This window comes from Vulpes vulpes, chromosome 2, assembly GCF_048418805.1.
Source record: "Vulpes vulpes isolate BD-2025 chromosome 2, VulVul3, whole genome shotgun sequence".
NCBI classification, from domain to species: Eukaryota; Metazoa; Chordata; class Mammalia; order Carnivora; family Canidae; genus Vulpes; species Vulpes vulpes.
In genome coordinates, this window is record NC_132781.1 from 85,512,709 (window position 1) to 85,529,527 (window position 16,819).

The 16,819-nt window shown below is 38.6% G+C and overlaps 1 protein-coding gene across 4 annotated transcripts in view; it reads right to left on the reverse strand.

The window, feature by feature from the left end:
• Window positions 1–16,819, reverse strand: part of SLC30A9 (solute carrier family 30 member 9) — an 85,820-nt gene that overhangs the window by 46,216 nt on the left and 22,785 nt on the right. Inside the window, exons 3-7 of one of the 4 annotated variants that reach the window (XM_072749110.1) lie at window positions 14,952–15,014; window positions 12,755–12,854; window positions 11,073–11,165; window positions 10,626–10,708; window positions 10,400–10,531 (exon numbers count right to left, since the gene is read on the reverse strand). In XM_072749110.1, the coding sequence (XP_072605211.1) occupies window positions 10,400–10,531; window positions 10,626–10,708; window positions 11,073–11,165; window positions 12,755–12,854; window positions 14,952–15,014 (471 nt within the window). The remainder of the gene's footprint in view (window positions 1–10,399; window positions 10,532–10,625; window positions 10,709–11,072; window positions 11,166–12,754; window positions 12,855–14,951; window positions 15,015–16,819) is intronic. The other 3 variants (XM_072749108.1, XM_072749107.1, XM_072749109.1) reach the window with 3 other exon arrangements.

Below are 16,819 nucleotides of genomic sequence, written 5' to 3' on the forward strand. Positions count from 1 at the left end.
AGAAGAAAGAGAAATCTAGGAATCAAGTCCATTTACAACTGCACCAAAAACAGTAAGATACCTAGGAACAAACCTATAACCAAGAGGTAAAGATCTGCACTCTGAAAACTACAGAATACTTATGAAAGAAATTGAAGAGGACCCAGAGAAATGGAAAAACATTCCATGCTCATGGGTTGGAAGAATAATCATCATTAAAATGTCTACACTACCCAAATCAATCTACAGATTTAATGCAATCCCTATCAAAATATACCAACATTTTTCATAATGCTAGAACAAACAATCCTAAAATTTCTATGGACCCACAAAAGACCCAGAATAGCCAAAGCAATCTTGAAAGACAAAAGCAAAGCTAGAGTAATCATGATTCCAGACTATATTAGAAAGCTGTAGTCATGAAGACAGTGTGGTTGGTACTTGCACAAAAATTAACACATAGATCAAAGGAACAGAATATAGAGAACCCAGAAATGGGCCCACAATGATATGGTCAACTTATCTTTGACAGAGCAGGAAAGACTATCAATGGAAACAAGACACTCTCTTCAACAAATAATCTTGCGAAACCTGGACAGCAACATGCAGAATGAAACTGGAGCATTTTCTTACACCATGCACAAAAATAAATTCAAAATGGATGAAAAGACCTAAATGTGAGGCAGGAAACCATCAAAATCTGCCAGGACACCTACACCCCAAAGTTCACAGCAGCAGTGTCCACAATAGCCAAAGTGTAGAAGGAGCCTCGATGTCCTTCAACAGATTATGGATAAAGATGTGGTCTGTATACACGATGGAGTATTAGCCATCAGAAAGGACGAATACCCCACCATTTGCTTTGACGTGACTGGAACTGGAGGGTATTATGCTGAGTGAATCAGAGAAGGACAAACATCATATGGTTTCACTCATATGGGGAAAATAAGAAACAGTGAGAGGGATTATAGGGGAAGGAGGGGAACTGAGTGGGAAAAATTAGAGAGGGAAACAACTATGAGAGGCTCCTAACTCTGGGAAACAAACAAAGGGCTGTGGAAGTGGGGGTGGGTGGGGGATGGGGTAACGGGGTGTTATACTATATGTTGGTAAATCAAACTTCAATAAAGACAAATGAAAAAACAAAAGGAAACCATCAAAATCCTAGAGAAGAACACAGGCAGCAATTTCTTTGACCTCAACCACAGCAACTTCTTACTAGACACTTCTCCAGAGGCAAGGGAAACGAAAGCAAAAGTGAACTACTGGGTCTTCTTCAACAAAACTAAGAGTCAGCCTATGGAATGGGAGAAGATATTTGCAAATGACGAATCTAATAAAGGGTTAGTACCCCAAATCTATAAAGAATTTATCAAACTCAATACCCCACAAAAACAATCCAGTTAAAAAGTGGGCAGAAAGCATGAATAGACTTTTCAAAGAAGACATCCAGATGGCCAAAAGACACATGAAAAGGTGCTCCACATCACTCATCATCAGGCAAATACAAATCAAAACCACCACGAGATACTACCTCATGCTGTCAGAACGGCTAAAACTAACAATCCAGGAAACAAAAGGTGGTAAGGATACAGAGAAAGGGAAGCCCTCTTGTACTGTAGGTAGGAATGCAAACTGGTGCAGCCACTCTGTAAAACAGTAGAGGTTCCTCAGAAAGTTAAAAATAGAGCTACCCTATGGCTCAGCAGTTACACTTCTAGGTATTTACCCAAAGGATACAAAAATACTGAAGAGGCACATGCACCCCGATGTTTACAGCAGCACTACTAACAATAGCCGAATTATGGAACGACCCCAAATGTCCACTGATGAATGAATAAAGTAAAAGTGATGTATATATACAATGGAATATTATTCAACCATCAAAAAGAATGAAATCCTGCCATCTGCAACAACATAGAGAGAGCTAGAGAGTATTATGCTAAACAAAATAAGAGAAAAAGAAATATGATTTCACTCAATGTGGGATTTAAGAAACAAAATAGATGAACAGGGCAGCCTGGGTGGCTCAATGGTTTAGCACTGCCTTCAGCCCAGGGTGTGGTCCTGGAGACCCCGGATCGAGTCTCACATCTGGCTCCTTGCATGGAGCCTGCTTCTGTCTTTGCCTGTGTCTCTGTCTTTCTCTCTCTTTCTCTCTCTCATGAATAAATTAAAAAAAAAAAAAAAAAGATGAACATAGGGGAAAGGAATACAAAAACAAAAAGAAAAGGAAGCAAACTATAAGAGACTCTTAACTACAGAGAACAAATTAAGAGTTGATGGAGAGGGGGGAGGGGCAAGACGGCGGAACAGTAGGGTCTCCAAGTCATCTGTCCTCAACAAATTACCTAGAAAACCATCCAATCATCCTGAAAATCTACGAATTCGGCCTGAGATTTAAAGAGAGACCAGCTGGAACGCTACAGTGAGAAGAGTTCGCGCTTCTATCAAGGTAGGAAGACGGGGAAAAAGAAATAAAGACACAAAAGGCCTCCGAGGGGGAGGGGCCCCGCGAGGAGCCGGGCTGAGGCCGGGGCGAGTGTCCCCAGGACAGGAGAGCCCCGTCCCGGAGGAGCAGGAGCTGCACCAACCATCCCGGGGGAAAGGCCTCCCGGGGAATTGGAGCAGGATCCCCAGGAGGGCGGGGATGCCCTCGGGCTCCCTGGGACAGTAACAGAGGAACTGCGCCCCGGGAGATGCGCCGAGCTCCCTAAGGGCTGCAGCGCTCGGCGGGACCCGGAGCAGCTCGGAGGGGCTCGGGCGGCGGCTCCGCGGAGGGGGCTGCGGGGCGGGAGCGAATCCAACAGCGCAGGCCCCGGAGCACAGGGCGCCGGGACACAGCCCAGGACCCGGCCTGCCCCGGGACAGGCAGAGGCTGGGAGGGCCCAGGACAGCGAGGACGCTCCTGCCTGGAGCTGAGCAGATCAGCGGCCGCGCCCGGGAGCCCCCAGGCCCTGCAGACGGAGAGCCCCGGAGCTACTGCGGGAGCTGACTCCAGGGTCCCAGAGCTGCCCCCGCCACTGTGGCTGCCTCACGGGGTGAACAACCCCCACTGAGCCCTGCACCAGGCAGGGGCAGAGCAGCTCCCCCAAGTGCTCACACCTGAGAATCAGCACAGCAGGCCCCTCCCCCAGAAGAGCAAGGAGACGGACCAGTTTCAAGGGAAGTCAAGGGACTTAAAGTATACAGAATCGGAAGATACTCCCCCCGTGTTTTGTTTTTGGTTTTTTTTGTTTTGTTTTGTGCTTTTTTTTCTTTCTTTCTTCTTGATTTCTGATTGCTTCCCCCACCCCACCCCCCCTTTTTTTTTCTTTTTTCTCCTTTCTTTCTTTTTCTTCTCTTTTTCCCCTTTTTTTTCTTTTCTCTTTTTTCTTTTTCTCTTTTCTTTCCTTCTCTTTTTCTCCTTTTCCCAATACAACTTGTTTTTGGCCACTCTGCACTGAGCAAAATGACTAGAAGGAAAACCTCACCTCAAAAAAAAGAATCAGAAACAGCCTTCTCTCCCACAGAGTTACAAAATATGGATTACAATTCAATTTCAGAAAGCCAATTCAGAAGCACTATTTTACAGCTACTGGTGGCTCTAGAAAAAAACCATAAAGGACTCAAGAGACTTCATGACTGCAGAATTTAGATCCAATCAGGCAGAAATTAAAAATCAATTAAATGAGATGCAATCCAAGCTAGAAGTCCTAACGACGAGGCTTGACGAGGTGGAAGAACGAGTGAGTGACATAGAAGACAAGTTGATGGCAAAGAGGGAAACTGAGGAAAAAAGAGACAGGCAATTAAAAGACCATGAGGATAGATTAAGGGAAATAAATGACAGCCTGAGGAAGAAAAACCTAATTTAATTGGGGTTCCCGAGGGCGCCGAAAGGGCCAGAGGGCCAGAATATGTATTTGAACAAATCCTAGCTGAAAACTTTCCGAATCTGGGAAGGGAAACAAGCATTCAGATCCAGGAAATAGAGAGATCCCCCCCTAAAATCAAGAAAAACCGTTCAACACCTCGACATTTAATAGTGAAGCTTGCAAATTCCAAAGATAAGGAGAAGATCCTTAAAGCAGCAAGAGAAAAAAAGTCCCTGACTTTTATGGGGAGGAATATTAGGGTAACAGCAGATCTCTCCACAGAGACCTGGCAGACCAGAAAGGGCTGGCAGGATATATTCAGGGTCCTAAATGAGATGAACCTGCAACCAAGAATACTTTATCCAGCAAGGCTTTCATTCAAAATGGAAGGAGAGATAAAGAGCTTCCAAGACAGGCAGGAACTGAAAGAATATGTAACCTCCAAACCAGCTCTGCAAGAAATTTTAAGGGGGACTCTTAAAATTCCCCTTTAAGAAGAAGTTCAGTGGAACAATCCACAAAAACAAGGACTGAATAGATATGATGACACTAAACTCATATCTCTCAATAGTAACTCTGAACGTGAACGGGCTTAATGACCCCATCAAAAGGCGCAGGGTTTCAGACTGGATAAAAAAGCAGGACCCATCTATTTGCTGTCTACAAGAGACTCATTGTAGACAGAAGGACACCTACAACCTGAAAATAAAAGGTTGGAGAACCATTTACCATTCAAATGGTCCTCAAAAGAAAGCAGGGGTTGCCATCCTTATATCAGATAAATTAAAATTTACCCCGAAGACTATAGTGAGAGATGAAGAGGGACGCTATCTCATACTCAAAGGATCTATCCAACAAGAGGACTTAACAATCCTCAATATATATGCCCCGAATGTGGGAGCTGCCAAATATTTAAACCAATTAATAACCAAACTGAAGAAATACTTTGATAATAATACACTTATACTTGGTGACTTCAATCTAGCTCTCTCTATACTAGATAGGTCTTCTAAGCACAACATATCCAAAGAAACGAGAGCTTTAAATGATACACTGGACCAGATGGATTTCACAGATATCTACAGAACTTTACATCCAAACTCAACTGAATACACATTCTTCTCAAGTGCACATGGAACTTTCTCCAAAATAGACCACATACTGGGTCACAAATCAGGTCTGAACCGATACCAAAAGATCGGGATCGTCCCCTGTATATTCTCAGACCATAATGCCTTGAAATTAGAACTTAATCACAACAAGAAGTTTGGAAGGACCACAAACACGTGGAGGTTAAGGACCATCCTGCTAAAAGATGAAAAGGTCAACCAGGAAATTAAGGAAGAATTAAAAAGATTCATGGAAACTAATGAGAATGAAGATACAACCGTTCAAAATCTTTGGGATGCAGCAAAAGCAGTCCTGAGGGGGAAATACATCGCAATACAAGCATCCACTCAAAAACTGGAAAGATCTCAAATTCAAAAGCTCACCTTACACATAAAGGAACTAGAGAAAAAGCAACAAATAGACCCCACCCCCAGCAGAAGAAGACAGTTAATTAAAATTTGAGCAGAACTCAATGATATCGAGACCAAAAGAACTGTGGAACAGATCAACAGAACCAGGAGTTGGTTCTTTGAAAGAATTAACAAGATAGATAAACCATTAGCCAACCTTATTAAAAAGAAGAGAGAGAAGAGTCAAGTTAATAAAATCATGAATGAGAAAGGAGAGATCACTACCAACACCAAGGAAATACAAACGATTTTAAAAACATATTATGAACAGCTGTACGCCAATAAATTAGGAAATCTAGAAGAAATGGACGCATTCCTGGAAAGCCACAAACTACCAAAACTGGAGCAGGAAGAAATAGAAAACCTGAACAGGCCAATAACCAGGGAGGAAATTGAAGCAGTCATCAAAAACCTCCCAAGACACAAGAGTCCAGGGCCAGATGGCTTCCCAGGGGAATTCTATCAGACGTTTAAAGAAGAAATCATACCTATTCTACTAAAGCTGTTTGGAAAGATAGAAAGAGATGGAGTACTTCCAAATTCGTTCCATGAGGCCAGCATCATCTTAATTCCGAAACCAGACAAAGACCCCACCAAAAAGGAGAATTACAGACCAATATCCCTGATGAACATGGATGCAAAAATTCTCAACAAGATACTAGCCAATAGGATCCAACAACACATTAAGAAAATTATTCACCATGACCAAGTAGGATTTATCCCTGGGACACAAGGCTGGTTCAACACTCGTAAACCATCAATGTGATTCATCATATCAGCAAGAGAAAAACCAAGAACCATATGATACTCTCATTAGATGCAGAGAAAGCATTTGACAAAATACAGCATCCATTCCTGATCAAAACCCTTCAGAGTGTTGGCATAGAGGGAACTTTCCTCGACATCTTAAAAGCCATTTACGAAAAGCCCACAGCAAATATCATTCTCAATGGGGAAGCACTGGGAGCCTTTCCCCTAAGATCAGGAACAAGACAGGGATGTCCACTCTCACCACTGCTGTTCAACATAGTTTTGGAAGTCCTCGCCTCAGCAATCAGACAACAAAAAGACATTAAAGGCATTCAAATTGGCAAAGAAGAAGTCAAACTTTCCCTCTTTGCCGATGACATGATACTCTACATAGAAAACCCAAAAGCCTCCACCCCAAGATTGCTAGAACTCATACAGCAATTTGGTACTGTGGCAGGATACAAAATCAATGCCCAGAAATCAATGGCATTTCTATACACTAACAATGAGACTGAAGAAAGAGAAATTAAGGAGTCAATCCCATTTACAATTGCACCCAAAAGCATAAGATACCTAGGAATAAACCTAACCAAAGAGGTAAAAGATCTATACCCTAAAAACTATAGAACACTTCTGAAAGAAATTGAGGAAGACACAAAGAGATGGAAAAATATTCCATGCTCATGGATTGGCAGAATTAATATTGTAAAAATGTCAATGTTACCCAGGGCAATTTACACGTTTAATGCAATCCCTATCAAAATACCATGGACTTTCTTCAGAGAGTTAGAACAAATTATTTTAAGATTTGTGTGGAATCAGAAAAGACCCCAAATAGCCAGGGGAATTTTAAAAAAGAAAACCATAGCTGGGGGCATCACAATGCCAGATTTCAGGTTGTACTACAAAGCTGTGGTCATCAAGACAGTGTGGTACTGGCACAAAAACAGACACATAGATCAATGGAACAGAATAGAGAACCCAGAAGTGGACCCTGAAATGTATGGTCATCTAATATTCGATAAAGGAGGAAAGACTATCCATTGGAATAAAGACAGTCTCTTCAATAAATGGTGCTGGGAAAATTGGACATCCACATGCAGAAGAATGAAACTGGACCACTCTCTTTCACCATACACAAAGATAAACTCAAAATGGATGAGAGATCTAAATGTGAGACAAGAGTCCATCAAAATCATAGAAGAGAACACAGGCAACACCCTCTTTGAACTCGGCCACAGTAACTTCTCGCAAGATACATCCACAAAGGTAACAGAAACAAAAGCAAAAATGAACTATTGGGACTTCATCAAGATAAGAAGCTTCTGCACAGCAAAGGATACAGTCAACAAAACTAAAAGACAACCTACAGAATCGGAGAAGATATTTGCAAATGACATATCAAATAAAGGGCTAGTTTCCAAAATCTATAAAGAACTTATTAAACTCAACACCAAAGAAACAAACAATCCAATCATGAAATGAGCAAAAGACATGAAGAGAAATCTCACAGAGGAAGACATGGACATGGCCAACATGCACATGAGAAAATGCTCTGCATCACTTGCCATCAGGGAAATACAAATCAAAACCACAATGAGATACCACCTCACACCAGTGAGAATGGGGAAAATTAACAAGGCAGGAAACAACAAATGTTGGAGAGGATGCGGAGAAAAGGGAACCCTCTTACACTGTTGGTGGGAATGTGAACTGGTGCAGCCACTCTGGAAAACTGTGTGGAGGTTCCTCAAAGAGTTAAAAATAGACCTGCCCTACGACCCAGCAATTGCACTGTTGGGGATTTACCCCAAAGATTCAGATGCAATGAAACGTCGGGACACCTGCACCCCGATGTTTCTAGCAGCAATGGCCACAATAGCCAAACTGTGGAAGGAGCCTCAGTGTCCATCGAAAGATGATGGATAAAGAAGATGTGGTCTATGTATACAATGGAATATTCCTCAGCCATTAGAAACGACAAATACCCACCATTTGCTTCAACGTGGATGGAACTGGAGGGTATTATGCTGAGTGAAGTAAGTCAATCGGAGAAGGACAAACATTATATGTTCTCATTCATTTGGGGAATATGAATAATAGTGAAAGGGAATATAAAGGAAGGGAAAAGAAATGTTGGGAAATATCAGGAAAGGAGACAGAACATAAAGACTCCTAACTCGGGGAAACGAACTAGGGGTGGTGGAAGGGGAAGAGGGCGGGTGTTGGAGGGGAATGGGTGACGGGCACTGAGGTGGACACTTGACGGGATGAGCACTGGGTGTTTTTCTGTATGTTGGTAAATTGAACACCAATAAAAATTAATTAAAAAAAAAAAAAGAGTTGATGGAAGAGACGTGGGTGAAGGAGATGGGCTAAATGGGTGATGGGTATTAAGGAGGGCAATTGTTGGGATGAACTCTGGGTGTCAAATATAAGTGGTAAGTCATTAAATTCTACTCCTGAAACCAATATTACACTATATGTTAACTAACTACACTTTAAGTAAAAACTTGAAACAAAAATAAATATTTTAAAAATAAATGAAAAGTGGGTAACTCAAAAAAAAAATGTTCAGAACATACAAAATTAAGATCTACCAAAAACTCATGAAAATCAATTATAAGACACACGATTTAATAAAGTTTATAAAAATTATCACAGAATTAAGAAAAGATATTAAAAGATAACCAACCTCAGTAGTCATCACAGAAACTCATAATTAAAGGTACCATCTGTTGCCCATCAAAAACACAAGAAAGTTAAAACGATGGTAATATCCAGCATTTTCAAGGGTATGAGAAAATAGTCACCTTCACACACCGTTAAGTGTAAATGTGAACTGGTACCACATTCCTTCAGGATTATTCTATCAAATCTTAAAATGCCCATGTCCTTTGACCCTGAAGTACTATTAACATTTTATCCCATATATCTGCAATAAGAGTATTATATTATTATATATTTAAGAAATAGGACATTCACTAATGAATTCCATGCAATGGAATATTATGCAGCTGTTAAAAGGAATGAGAGAGGCAGATTTCTATATGTAGACAAAGAAAGATGTTTATGGTTACACTGGTAAATATAAAAAACAAGATGCAAAACAATATGTATTGTGTCACCCAATTTACATTTAAGTGAAAACATGTTATATAGATTTGAAAATTCATCAGAAATATTCTGGATAGATAGATACCAACTGCCACCAACAGTCATCTATGGAAAGTAAAATGACATGGTAAGTAGAGGTATTAAAAGGAGACCTTTTGTTCTTTATATTTTTGTATTCTTTTTTAAATCACAAGTGTGCATCACTTTTCTCATGAATACATGCATATATATATAAATCAAAGAATTATCTAAATATATTTCACATAATCCTAAATAATTAATTCTATAAAGATGGCTCTGTCACGCAATTATTGGACTGTTTAATACCCTGAGAGTCTTATTTGCACCTAAATCTCAGGCATCAAGCACAGTATCTGGTTCACCATAAATGTTTGATAACTATCTGCTCAATGAATGAATTAAAGTAGAAATGGTCGGGGGGAGGGGTGCCTGGGTGGCTCTGTCAGTTAAGCATCCAACTTTTGGTTTTAGTTCAGACCATGATCTTATGAGTTATGAGATCCAGCCTGGCATCAGGTTCTATGCCCAGCAGGGAGTTTACTTCTCTTGTTCTCCCCTTCCCTCTGCCACTCCCCCACTCATGTGACTCTCTCTCTGGAATAAATAAATAAATCTTTTTTTTTTTTAATTTTTATTTATTTATGATAGTCACACAGAGAGAGAGAGAGAGGCAGAGACACAGGCAGAGGGAGAAGCAGGCTCCATGCACCGGGAGCCCGATGTGGGATTCGATCCCGGGTCTCCAGGATCGCACCCTGGGCCAAAGGCAGGCGCCAAACCGCTGCGCCACCCAGGGATCCCCTAAATAAATAAATCTTAAAAAAAAAAAAAAAAGTAAGGTAGAAACGGGGAAACTAAATTAACAGATTTTCCTGTAAGAAAGCACTACCACTTTTAGGACATATAATCTTCAAATCACCAACTATCTTTGGTTCTTCTCATCATCTTTAATGAGCTATAGAGGAAAAAAACAAAAAACAGATACTATTTAAAAAGAAACTGAATCCCAAAGTGGAAATTGGTATTTACTAGGACCAAAAGAGTAAAAGCCAAGAGGCATGCAACTACCAGGAAGTGCAATTATTAAAGGCCCAAGTTTTACCTACAAGTTACATTTCAATTAACTCCATTTTAAAGTGAATATACTTGGCACACCTGGATGGCTCAGGGGTTGAGCATCTGCCTTCGGCTCAGGGGGTGATCCCATGGTCCCCGAATCGAGTCCCACATCGGGCTCCCTGCATGGAGCCTGCTTCTCCTTCTGCGTGTGTCTCTGCCTGTCTCTCTCTCTCATGAATAAATAAATAAAATCTTAAAAATAAATAAATAAATAAATAAATAAATAAATAAATAAATAAATAAATAAAGTGAATATACTTACTTTCTCTGTATTCTATTTCCGCTTCCTTACGCAGTTTCTTCTCTCTGGCAAGAGCTTCAGGACTTCCCCAAACTTCCAAAGATCTGTGTGCGCACACACACACACACACACACATACACACACACACACACGGCCATCAATAATGAACAATTTTAATGACTTTACTGTAATTATATTTAAATTGAGATGAACTATATGAGAATCTTACAACAAAACATAAGGTCCTTTAGGAAAAATGTAAAGCACTTAAGAAATTTTTCTGAATTAAATCTGAACAGTAAGTAAATTCAACAGTAAATCGTCATATAAATTATCATGTACTTTTAGTTAACTAGTACATACTCTTCTTTTAAAGTGTAACATTTAAAAACCTTTGAGTCTATCTAATATGGGTTTTTATTAATCCAAAATTTGGTGTGTGTATTTGGTTTAAAAATATGTTCTTACTTTGCCTCCACATCTGATCTCAAGTATACAGTAAAGGACTCGGTATCTTCATGAGGACTTCGTCGTCTGATTTTTCGAAGTTGTTCTAGATCACTGAAGAAAGAAACATGCTAAATTTATTCAGATACAATTCATATAATTTTTGTTATTAGAAAGATTACTAGGGGCAGATAAAAGCCACTACCTAGATCCTGATCTTTAAAGGCTACACAGATCAACTTAAAGGCTTGAAAAATTAAGATGGCATTTTGTACACAAAAATCGGTGTAGAGACAGTGAAAAAATAACAATTATTCTTGATGCTAACTATAGATGCCTTAACATAATATGCAGAGATTCAACTCCTTCACTGGTGTTTATATTTTATCTGCTACAGACACTCCACTGCCACATCTGACATATGGAAAAAAAAAAAAAAGGAAAGTAGAAAAAACATCAATTAGAGTATCATCCTCTATTTAAGAATTTAAATTTAGGGTACCTGGGTGTCCCAGGTAATTAAGCATCTGCTTTCAGTTTGAGTCACGGTCCCAGGGTCCTGGGATCAAGTCCTGCACTGGACTCCCTACTCAATGTGGAGTCTGCTGCTCTCTCTACCTTTTCCCTCCTGCTCATGATCTCTTTCTCTCTCTCTCTCTCTCTCTCTCTCAAATAAATAAATAAAATAAAATTTAGAATTTATAATCCTACTTGTTTATATCCAGGTTAATACTAAGTGGTAATACTAAAATTATGGAGATTACTTAAAAATAAAATCTTTAAAATACATAAATCAACCACTACACATATTAATAAAAAGTTTGGGCAGCAAGGTATCAAAGGTACGTATTCAGTAAATGAGCTCGGTCATCACTGACATCTTTACTATGGCCTACAGGGTGGAGGCCTACAATGTGGAGACAGCAATATCTAATCTACTTAATTCACAAAATTTTTGTGAGAACTAAATGAAGCACTTCATGTGACACAAGCATTTTTTATATCAATGTTACAACTGGTTGTTGTTTTAATAGTTACATAACCTATAAAACTGACTATAAGAACTCTTATTTCTTGATAATATACCACAGAAGATGTGACCAGGAGGGAGAGGAGGGGAAAAAAGGCTAAATCTGATGTCTAAGTTGCCAAGAAATCTTCCATGTAATACGGCTTTCTTACATAAACACACAAAGGAGGGTGAAATTTTTAAATCTGTGACAAATATCTCAACAAATCTCTATGATTACAAGAAATTTAATAACAAAAAGATATTAGAAAAGAAAGATAACTTATGCTCAACAGAAACCACAGTTGGGCTGTGAACATAAATAACTACTCAACTCTGCTAGCCAAATAAACCCAAAACTTTAAAAAGGTAAACATACAAATACACAAATATCTCATTGATAACTGGTACATATTAACATAATAATAAAACTACTAAAGTTCTTGTACGATACAGAGGTCTTGAAGAACATGCTTTTTTGAGTTTAAGATACCACAAAAGGCTGGGATTGTTCACACTAAAGCACAATTCCGTTTAGTAAGCTAAAAATTTTAACATTTTTAAACTGAATAGTTCAATTTAGGAAGGAGTCCTTGGAAAGTTTCCATGTGGAGGTAGCAAGTAACGCATAAAAAGAAATTAATGGTTAGATTAGACAGAGCTACCACATTAGAAGAAAAAAAAAATGTTGTACCTGGATTTAAGGCAGAACTCATTTATTGCTCTGACTCCAGTGATGAAATTATTCTGAGTGTACTTTGGTCCATATTCCCTCTTCTTAAGGACTGCTTTGACTAAATTCAAGAATATACAAAAACATAATAAATTTGCACACTGGAAAACACTTTAGAAGATGAACATATATGCTGACACTTAAGTGAGTTCACTAATGAATTTCACAAAAAAATTGTTTTTCCTGATGCACTGAATGACATCAGAAGAAAGTCTCCCAAGTGCAGAACAGGACAAAATTCCGTTTGTAGACATCTAGATCGTATCTCCATAGTCATCTGTAACCGATGCCAAAATGTTAATCTTTTGTCTAATGGATATCCTGCATAGGTATTCCTGATCTGTTTACATTGTACTAGTACAATTTAAATTGTCTAGGGTCTAAAAATAATAATAAATTGTCTTAGGGTCTAAATGAAAATGAAGTTTCAATTAAAAATTATATGCTTGTTCAATGTTTTTCAAACTACAGGGTGAAACCAGCATCTGATAAAAAATGAAAATAGAAAGTGGTCAAAGAGTACCACATACAATGAGTAAGTACTTTTTGTGAACCCTTCTGTTTTGGTTGCATACAATAATCTCTTTATATAGTAGGTCATTAATATTTCTTATGTGAGTTGCAGTCAAAAAAGTCTGAAAGCTGCTGGACTACTTCACATAGTCCATAAGAAAGCTAAAGTAAACATAAGGAATATTTTTATCAGTTAAAAATTACAGGAAGTTTATTACAGATTACAGGTAAAATACGGCCTTCTATTAAATTACTTCCCTATTACCAAGTATCAAATTGTTCCTAAAAAAAAAAAAAAAAAAAAAAAAAAAACCAGATATCAATAAAAAAATACCAATTTGGCATCAATTATAGTCTGTGAATAATTAATAATCACACTCAATATAGGTCTATGTTTATAATCATTGTAAAGTGAGACTTTTGGTGCTATGACATAGATAATAACATAAAGCAAATATCTGAAGAGCAAGGGCAAAACAACAGAAGATCATGTGTTATATTTCAAATTGTCACCCTTTACTTCATACTCTATTCTCAGATATTAATAAACGAGTTGTCCGTTGTAATTTGAAGTGGAAAGAACAAACTAAGACTAAAATTATCCATCACTACAGTTGGTAAATAAGACTCTTAAGGTAACATATTAACTATTAAAATCAAATTCACAAATCATAACAAGAACATTACAAACATAAAAGTCAGTATAAAAATCAAAACTGTATTTGAAAAAAATACATCTAAGGAAGTTCATTCAGCCTTCTGTTTCAAGTTTCTAAGCTTCCTTTAATATAATAATCCTAAAATTCTAAATCCAGATGAGCTTCTCTGGAGCAAAGAATTACTTCTTTCTTTTAAAAGATGAGTGGGTTTTTTAAAATTACTCTTTAAAGATTCCTTCAAAGTCTATAGAAATCCCTATTGCCCTGTCCTGGCCCTGATTAGTGACAATGGTGACTGCTATCAGGTTCATTATTCTGAACTGTAACCGTATGTACTATGGATCATCTTCAAGGTTATCCTAGAAAAGAAATTCCTCTGTTAGCTCAATCTTACAGGGGAGAAAACTATGGCTCAGGGAAATGCCCGAGGCCATATAGCAAGGACATGCTGGAGCCACGGAGTCCACCTCTGCCTGACGCCAAAGCCACGGTGCTTCTAGTGACAGAGTCACACGTACAACACACTGCTCTGGAGACACGAGCCATAGCTCATTATAAAGAGCAGAGCTGTAAACAAGAACTCCTTCATCACTCAGTTATTCCTAGAAAAAAAAGTTGGACAAGAATGTCCAAACTCTGTCTGGACTTGAACATGCCATAACTGAAAGGCATTGGTCTCTTTTTCTTTAATCACATTACTTTTCCAAAAATGATAAAGCAGCTGATGACTTTTATTTGCCCTTATTTTCTTTGGGGTTTTGAAAAAACAATTACCACAAAATTTGTAACCAAAATGCAAAGTGAATTTCAGTAGAAAATTAGCTTATAAACAGGAGAATAAATTTTTATGGTCAGTATATATAAAGCAAAGTAAAAATGGACTGTACACCCAGAATAATATAATTATACAGAGCTCTATGTAAACTCATTTTGTATATTTAATTCAAAATACCATTATAGTAAAAATTAGAATGAAGTATATTTACCTCTTACTTGGAGAGGCTCTTGCTTAATAAGCGGAGCTTTCAGTTCAGCGCCTATATTTTCTGCTATAAAGTTTATTCAAAAAGTTACAGTGAGTAGATGCTTTCATACAAACCTATAAACAATATTAGCTAGCAATCTGGCAATGTATTAAAAAGATAATATATGATAGGTCAAGTTGGATTTATCCTAGGAATGCAAAAGTAGTCAAACATAAGTAAAACTATTAATGCTCCTCATTAACAGACTGAAGGACAAAAGCTACAGAATCATTTCAGGAGGTAAAGAAAAAACATTCACTGAAATTGAATACCCATGCCAGTTTCAAACCTTTTTTGAAAACTAGGATAAAACGGAATTTACTTAGAAAACAAAACAAACTCTAACAAACATACTCAATGGTGAACATTTTAAATGCGTTTCTTTAAAATAAGAAACAAAACAAGGACACACACTATAAATCCTTTAACTCAAAACTATTCTAGAGGGGCGTCTGGGTGGCTCGGTTGGTTAAGCATCGGACTTTGGCTCAGGTCATGATCTTAGGATACTGAGACGGAGACCCACGTCCAGCTCTCTGCTCAGCAAGGAGTCTGCTTGTCCCTCTCCCTCTGCTCCTTCCCCTGCTTGTGCTCTCTCTCAAATAAAGTGCCTACTGAGACAACTGTATAGATAAAACTTAAGAATTAAATATACCTCACCCCACACACAGCCAATCTGAGGTAGATTAAGGACTTACATGATATGACGTTTACATGCCTAAGAGGGAACAAGAGAGAATATTTTCATGATAGAGACAGATTTTTTTTTTAAGGATTTTATGTATTTATTCATGAGAGACACAGGCAGAGGGAGAAGCAGGCTCCCTGCGGGGAGCCCAATGCAGGATTTGATCCCGGGTCCCCAGGCTCCCAGCCTGAGACACTCAACCGCTGAGCCCCCAACCACCGAGTCCCCCAGGCACCCTGAGACAGATTTCTTTTATTAAAAATTTTTTATTGGAGTTCAATTTGCCAACATATAGCATAACACCCAGTGCTCATCCCGCCAAGTGCCCCCCCTCAGTGCCCGTCACCCAGTCACCCCCCCCACCCTCCTCCCCTTCCACTACCCCTTGTTCATTTCCTAGAGTTAGGTGCCGAGACAGATTTCTTAAGCAAGAAAAAATGGATATGTTCTACTAAATTAAAATTCAAGACTTCTGTCCAACGAAAGATCCCTTTAAAAAAAAAAGAAAAGAAAAACCTCAAACTGGGAGAAGATATTTCTAACAAACAGGATCAACAAAAGAGAAGTACCACTATGTAAGAACTCCTCCAGATCAACAAGACAACTCATCAGAAAAACAGAGCAGAAGACAAGAACAAGGAGCAAAGGAAATACAAATAAGAAATAAACATATGAAGAAATGGCTGCCTCATATGGACAAACCCCAAATGAAACCACAAGAAGTCCTTTTACAACCATCCAATCAGAAAAAAATGAAAAAAATATATCTAATGTTGGCAAGGATACGGAGCAATGGGAACTCCTACACTGCTGATAGAAATGCAAACAGGCAGTTACCTTGCTCAACAAGGTGGCATTCTCTGATACAGTTAGCACAAGCCTAACTTATGACCTAGCAAATTCCACTTCTAGGTCGATCCATTTACCTTAATAAAAACTTGCACAAGAGCATAAGGAGAAAAGAACATGAATATTTCAGAGCAGCAATGTGTACTGTTGCTTCAATCAGAAACCACTCAAATGTCCATAAGCAGGAGAAGAGATAGACCATGTGACTGTGCATACATTTCATACACTAGTGAATAATAAATACAATAATGACTATCTGTCTCTGAGCCTTCACTATGTGACAACCACTATT